Source organism: Macrobrachium nipponense, chromosome 8 (genome assembly GCF_015104395.2).
Source record: "Macrobrachium nipponense isolate FS-2020 chromosome 8, ASM1510439v2, whole genome shotgun sequence".
NCBI lineage: Eukaryota > Metazoa > Arthropoda > Malacostraca > Decapoda > Palaemonidae > Macrobrachium > Macrobrachium nipponense.
In genome coordinates, this window is record NC_087203.1 from 27,362,810 (window position 1) to 27,370,977 (window position 8,168).

The 8,168-nt window shown below is 39.2% G+C and overlaps 1 protein-coding gene across 1 annotated transcript in view; it reads left to right on the forward strand.

The window, feature by feature from the left end:
- Positions 1–1,038: 1,038 nt before the first annotated feature.
- The window catches only part of LOC135222626 ((3R)-3-hydroxyacyl-CoA dehydrogenase-like), a 22,534-nt gene continuing 15,404 nt past the window's right edge, over positions 1,039–8,168 (forward strand). The window contains exon 1 of the mRNA XM_064260742.1: positions 1,039–1,174. Within this exon, the coding sequence (XP_064116812.1) occupies positions 1,132–1,174 (43 nt within the window). The 5' untranslated portion in view covers positions 1,039–1,131. The remainder of the gene's footprint in view (positions 1,175–8,168) is intronic.

The window sequence follows — 8,168 nt, forward strand, 5'->3', positions numbered from 1 at the left end:
AATGAGCTAACGACATACATGGTTATACAGAATTTAGGGGTTTCCGAAATCTTCGTTTTTGATGACTGAAATGGGTAAAAAGACGGGTTCATCGCTCGTGTATCGAGTAACTACAGATAAGGTGTCTCGTCGCTGTTCAGAGTTATGGCTTACATGTTGAAATGTCCCCGTGAATGCAGAAATGCATTTCATCACAAAATTATGCAAACAAAATAAAAACAAGCACATTCATGAGGAAAGTAACATACGATACGGGGTGTATGACGTCAAGGAAGAGTAAGCAGGGAGAAGAATAGTGGAGTCGAAGAGGAAAGTTGTTGGTAGTGAGGAATTTACTATAAGTAGCTATTCAGGACAAGTTCAGTAGTATCCAAGCTCGTATGCCCGAAAACGTTAATCTGTTTACTGGCTACCCTATCAAATTCGAGAGTAAAATGGCTGAATTTATTACCAAAAATTAGGGAAGGATGTGGAACAAACTGTTGCAAAGTAACACATCAATCCATCAATCAATTTAAAAAATACTGGCAAAAAACGATGACGCTAACTTCCTGAAATACATAGTAGCCATCTTGGAAAAAACAAAGACGCTTGTCAAAGTGTAAATAGTTTCAAAACATTGTTGTGATGATAAAAGTTGAAACGAGTCCAACTATTTTCATATACTATATAAAAATACACGAAAAGAAACTATATGATGTGCAGTTATGCGGCAAATAAGCAACTTTACCACGATAAACAATCGTAATCTCTCTCTCTCTCTGAAAGAAGGATGTGGAAGGGAGGGGGGGGGGGGGGGGGGGGGGGGGGGGGGGGAGTTGTAGAGATTATGATATGACTTCGACTGAATTTCATAATTAACCATTCCAAAGTTAGTTGCCTTAAATATGTATATTTTTAGCAGATTTCACCAATACTAATTCAGTGACGAAAGAGAAACATGGCAATGTCTGGCAACGTTTATATATTTTCATATCAGTGAACTGATATGGAAGTTTCAAGTGTTTGCCCAAGATCTTTTTGCGCTCAGTCACACTTCATCACTCTGAAGCGGACCTCTAAGGGAGGTTCAATACGGACGTCGCATACCTGACCGTATCCCGAGGGAGCATCACTTTCAAGCATTCTCATATGACTGCTCAGTTACTTCAGGGCAGAATTGCCATCGTTACAGGTAATTTATGGTGGCGATTGCTTGCGGTGCTAGTGACATTGCCTGAGCCAATGACGATAATTGATGTTGATATTTTGCGCTGAGATATAGCCCGTGTATTGTAGTGACGTCCATATCTGGCTGCAATCCTTTGAAGCGTTCATAAAGATATTTCGATACTGCATAATTAAATGACTATTATGCTTGTTGCTTTATGTTCTGAAGCATACATGAAATTTGCATTTTTGCACTCATTTCAATTTTCCGAAATCTAAAAGAACAGATAAAGTAAGAATGTGAAAACATGGCGTGTTTTTAAACATAGAATCTCCAGGTGTTTTGCTTTAAGCTATTTCAGATAGGAGTGCCAGGGAAAATAAGCCCATTTCATCTGACTGTCAAATAAATCGTATGCCTCGGTTTTCAACTCTTAATAGCATCATAAACCAGATTAGTGTTAAAATAAGTTCAGCGTAGTTTCGTCCCACGTGACATGCCTTCGAAGCTTAGAATTTCTTTTGAGACCATGTGAACAGAATAGCTCTACAGGAAGCTTCTCCGAACAAGTCCCCTGTAGGATTCTCAGATTATTGACAGAAAACGAAGCGGCACACACTTTGAGAGCATCTGCATAGCCATTAACGATGTCCATCAGAAGAAATCCCAGGGATCTTCGTCCCTTGAGTCTTTTGTTTAATTCTAAACCCAATCCCAGCGGTCATTAGCACTTCTTGCCACCCACACTTGCTGCCACCTGCATTCGGTCACAGGAAGTCATGGGAAAAAATCTAAGGATAATCTTAAGCCTCACACATTCTCCTACTGCCATTGTGTAAAAACCCCTAGGGGAGTGAGCCCTTGACCCTATCATGGGCCATTTAACTTGACCTGACTTGAACCCTTTACACACCTGGTAACTCGGCGCACCTCAATCTCTCTCTCCTCAGCGACTCCCCTTTCTATTGTTGTCGAAAAATTTTGTTCTCTTCCACCACCTACCTGGGGATTTGAAGGATCCCTTATGACGGCAGAACAAAGGAAGTCACCACTTCGATAACATCAAAGCCGTATATCAGAGGAAGGGGGTCCTTACTACGATAGCCCTGCGCCAGGAACTATCATTAGGACCTCTGTTGTCCAACTTTAGAGCTGAGGTAGACTCATCCAGCCCAGTGCCTGGACTTCAACCTAAAGCCTACGAGCCCTTCCTCACACGGACTTGCACTCCAGACGAATCCCATACTCATAAGTTTGAAATAATTCTCTCTCTCTCTAATCTCTCCTTCTCTCTCTCGTCTCGTCTCTCTCTTCTCTCTCGGGGGGGGGTCTCTCTCTCTCTCTCTCTCCTCTCTCTCTCTTAATTCAGATTAATAGGCAAGTTTCGTTTTTATTGCCTTGTTTTCATGCACACCTTAACTCGTCCTCAGTAGAGATGCATTTATTTGTATTTTAGGAATAGTCCTTGTACCTGATTTTAGTCCAACGAATTTCTAAGCAGAACACTTGCGCTTATACTCTAAGCTCAATATAACTATATAATATATACATATATAAATATATAGATTTATATATATATATTATATATATATATATAATATATATATATATATATCTATTATATTATATTAATAATATATATATATGCATTTTGTTCTCATAGTTTACATAATTTTAACATATTTTCATTATTGTATATTTGCAATGCTTTCAGTGTCTGATATCTGTAGCGGCTTCTTGAATAATGCTTTGATGTGTGTGATGTGTTAGAGATGCAATAGTCACCCACTTCATTCTTATCAACCGTCCAGGGCTGTCTCTTAGTGCCTTCGTAAACCCTTCACTCTGAAGTGGTTATCAAGCAGTGCAGATAAAGTAGTCAAGTTGTAGACGCAAAATGCATGATTTGTGGTAAACAATGATCATTCATTACAGACCATTGGCTATGTGATAGAACCTGGTGTTAAGAAATAAAGTTTATATGGACAGCTCTGTGGGCTAGACACTGTGATGATGTAAGATCAATTTTTTCTAACAAACTGGAGGATGCCTGCTGCTCCCCCTCTTTCTTCTAATACTCTTAGATACGCCTTATGGGATGCTCGTGCTGCTCCTCCGATGAGCAACACCTATTTAGGATTTGTGAATCGTCCAGTTTTTACAAAATTATTATTATTATTATTATTATTATTATTATTATTATTGCATAAATTGCCATATTTGTCAAATACTCACTTCTGACATAAATTCACGCTTTGTTCCTCTCTCATACAACGACTTTCTCTGCCTTTAAGCAATGAGCCAATAAACCAGTCATTTTGTATCACTTTCTTTAACAATCAGAATTCGAAGAAAAAAATGTAACGTCATTCATGGGTTGAAAATTTATGTTGCTGAAATTTGGGTACAAAAAGAAAGTAGGGGAATTCTGCAGTTGGATCAAAAGGGAAGGAAAGGTGCCGAGTGTCTAAAATTGTTGATTCCCGGTTAACGTGGGATGAGGCTGTCTGGCAGGCGTCATATAAGAAAACGTAATAAAAGGAAGAAGACAAAATGGATATTATAACAGCAAATGAGGGAAGTAGCAGCAAGTTGAACAGAAAACAAAATACTTGACTAAGAAGTGGTAATAGAAAACACAGAATTAGTTATAGGTTGAATATTAACGTTAATTGCTTTGGAATAGTCCAAGGGATATGAAGCAGCAGATGCTGGCCATGATTCACTGTAATTTCATCCGCAGTAATTACATCGTGGTGATTTCATCGTGGTAATTTCGTCGCGCATGGTAATTACATCTCTCACATTTTTACCGCATTATAATTGCATCGTAGTAGATCACATCGTCAGTGATTTCATCGTAAGGTTTCTTTTACCGTAAAAAATATAGCACGATTTGTTTTATTTTAAAAGTAAAATTATATATTTAGTGTTAGGTTTTAAATGTCTTTTTATTTTCCATTTATTCTTTTAGCGTCGATGTTTATTAGTTGTTTGACGCCAGTCTTATTTTTAATTCAGTTAATCAGTCTAAGATAAAAGAGGATAATAAAGAAAGCGACATTCTTTAAAAAGCCTTTTTTTTATTATTTATTTTCAAACAAATACGTACAGTGCATATATTAAAAAAATATTTCAAGAACAAAAGTTATCAAAACAATTCCATAGCACATGATCAAAGCGAGGAGGTCGACGTACCATGGGACGACTTGGCCTTCCAATCCAGGCATCCTCAACGTAATCTAAGACAGGCTGGGCTTCCTCAGGAAAATCATTTTTGTCATTTAAATATTGAAAAGTGCAAACCACATCGGAGATAGGAACAAATGCAATGGCTGCAATCATACGCATTTTTAATGCGAATTCGGCATCACTTTCTTACACCTGTTGCAGACCATTTGATTGAATGGATCGAAATAAACATTGTGAGAAGTGGAAAAAAGCAACCTTTTTTTTATCTGAATTAGGAAAAAATTCTCAAAAAGCATTTATCGCTGCACGTTCAAAATCAGTCATAATTATGCTTGGTGATAAGGTTGGCTCTAAAACTTTTAGTTCTGACAAAAGCTTATTGTAACTATCTTTAGTTTTGTTACTCATTAAAACGAAAACAAGAGGCAAAACGTCACCTTTCATAATACCATGTACTGTGTATAGTTGTTTAAATAAAGGTGGTACTGTTTTGAAAGTCCCATCTGCATACCACATAATACCTGAAGATTTCTCAGAGTCGAAAATAAAATAATCCGGTCTGACCCATCATCACTGTCGAACAGAAGGAATGGCTGATTTGAATGTGTTATCTTATATATCGAAGGAATGCTTAACTGGAGTAAACATTCTGGATTTGCAGGAATTTGTGCTGCGGTATTTCTAGCATTTCGTATATTCCTTTTTACGTACTGCTTGGGAAAACTCAACAAGCAGGCCATTTGCTAATAGTTAGGCGATGAAATTACCACGATGTAATTACTGCGATGAAATTACCGGACACCGCTGGCCATATAATGAGACAGCTATAGTAAACAACAGAATGAAAGTGGAATACCACTGTTTATGATAGGCTGTGTGAATCAAGAAGCCCTTAACTACAAGCTAAGATAACTTGGAAATGTTGAATCTTTTATTAATAGTTTTGATGAATTTTTAATAAGGAGAACCCAAAGGGTCTGCTCTGATGGCCATTATAGTAGCCTTAGTAATGTCATTTCAGGTGTTTCTCAAGCTGGCATTCTTAAGTCTTTGCTTACAATCAATAATGCTGATAAGTAGCAAGTTCTGGAAAGCAAATTGATTGCATACGAAGATGAGGCTGCTCTACTTGCCTGCCTTAGGTCTGTGATTGCAGATATCTTGAATAGAGATTGGGCACATATTCATGAGTGGAGTATGGTTAAGGAGCTTGACGCTTAAGTCGAATAAAACTCAAAGTAAGATAATTAGTCGAGCAAGAACACTTCTGCCCTAAATTTATAGTTTTAGATGTAAGTTACTTCAGATTTTTGGTGCAACATCTAATAAGAAATTGACTTTTGAGAAGCATATATATGTATAATGTTGTTTCACTTACTTCTCAAAAAGTTGGTATCTTGTGGAAATGCCTCCTCCTTTCTTTAGTATACTGTCCTTCAGCATGGCTTTCCGGTGCTGACTGTCACCTCATATATCAGCTACAAAAATATACTACAACAACAGACATCCTATGTACTTCTCTTCACCTTACATATCTGTTTCTTCTCGCAACACCAGGCAGGCTGCTGTTGCAAACTGGGTCGTTTCTAGTAACAGGTTTAAAACTATTCAGTGTGCTATGAGTTTTACATTTGCTTCATCTAAAAATGTAGTGCTGTTGTGGAATCTTGTAACCTCCAAATGTTTAAGCGAGGAGCAAATTTATTTATGTTTTCTGCTAAAACCTCCTGAATTCATAACTCTCTAGTTATTACCTTTTCCTATTACTTGTCTCTCTCTGATATTTGATTTCTAGTCAGCTGACTCAATCTATATGGGTTTTCAGCTGATGATGAAGTGCCCACGTGCTTGGGCTTACACACATCTAAAACCGTGACCACCATTATCCTGCGACAAGGAACCCGTGAAAGATAATAGATGTACGAAAGAAACAAAAATTTTCTAGTATGACCTTGTATAACTTCATTATTATTATTGTCACAGTATATGTATTATCATCATTGTAAGTATTACTCTACCAGCTTTCCAACAACATATATATATGATCTTCACTCCGATGTCCTGTAACATTTTACATGTATATTTCTCTCTGTAAACAAACACAAATGCTTGTACTTAATCCCTGTTTCTACTAGTCAGAGGTCAGAAACTACATTGCAGCTTGCAAGACCCCTTAACCTGTGTGAATATTTTAAAAATAAATTAGTAAGCCATACACTCGAAATCTACTTCGTACCTCGCCTCATATTGGTGACCACCACAGATGCCCAACAAAGCCAGCAGCAACGATCCCAGCTGCATCAATGAGTACCTTGCTGCTGCATCTATACACCTACCAACCTTCACACCCAACAACCCAGAGGTTTATTTATGGTGGAAACAATTTCCCACAAAAAATAAATTATCTCAGCGGTGTGCAATGTAGCTGTTTTCCTTCAATTACTGCCAGATGATGTCTTCAAGCAAACAGCATTATGGCTCAAAGAACTATACGCCCCCGTCACCTCCCAACTGCTGAAGGATCAGAGGAAGTCATCCGTCAGTATGCCACCCAGCGAGAGAGCCAAGAAGTTCCTCACCACGTGGAGGCACCGGCTGTCGCACGTATATAAGCAACCATGGCGGCTAATCACGCTGTCCACCAAGGGTGGCCAACCTGAGTCATCCTTGGACCTCGTTAGGGAGGTATTCCTCACAAAACTACCCCACCAGACATTAGTGGCCATGCTCAAAGCGATTAGATGATTTCCTGATCATGGTCAATGAAATACAAACAGGCCACAGAGTAAAAGACTCCAGACAAGCACGTTGAAAGCGGGATAGAAGAGTTCACAGGAATAAACCTCTGACTAATCCACATCCATTTTGACATAAAGGGACCCCTCCGCACCCTCTGAAGGGTAGAGATACCTGTTTACCATCATATACAGGCACACTAATTTGCCAGAAGCATACTTATACAACAGCTGATGGTGGAGAGCTGCTATATAAAAGCACTCATTGAGTGGGTCAGTAGACATGGAGTCCCCAGATCATCACCAGCAACAGGAAAGCTAACTTCACTTCCGCCCTGTGGGACACCCTCGCTGACAGTCTGGGAACAAAGATAATACATATGACAGCCTACAACCCAGAAAACAACGGCATCCTCAAGAGGCTGCACCGATAGCTAAAAGCATCACTCACTGCCAAATGCCATGACAGGAACTGGAGGAAGGAGGTACCATGGATCCTGCTCAGTCTGATGCCCCACACAGCATTCAACGCATCTCCATCTGAAATTCTATATGGCCAAGCAATGATGTTATGAGCATATGTCTTCCAAGAACAAACAAGCCCAACACCACCATCCAATACCCAAAGAGCGATAGAAAGGATAATGTCAGACAAGATGACCTACCATGCAATCAGAAGGGGTATGTTCCCAACAATCTGCTGAACGTAAAATGTGTTCATACCAGTAGATGCACATAGACCCCTCCTCTCGCCAGCCTAATCAGGACCATACCACATCATTCAAAGACAGCCCAAGGGATACCAGATGACAGTAGATGGCAGAACAACATGGGTTTCCATCGGCCTTCTGAAAACCGTGTACATACCAGACACTGACCTACAGCTGTAGGCCCCTCAAGGATAGGGAGTTCTGTAGTGCCTACGTGTGTGGGCCTACACACACCTAAAAACCGTGACTGCCATTATCCTGTGATGAGGAAAAAAAAAATTTATCTTAGTTTTACCAGACCTCTGAGCTGACTAACAGCTCTCCTAGGGATTTGATATCTTCACGTAGCTAGGAACCAATTGGTTACCTAGCAACTGAGCT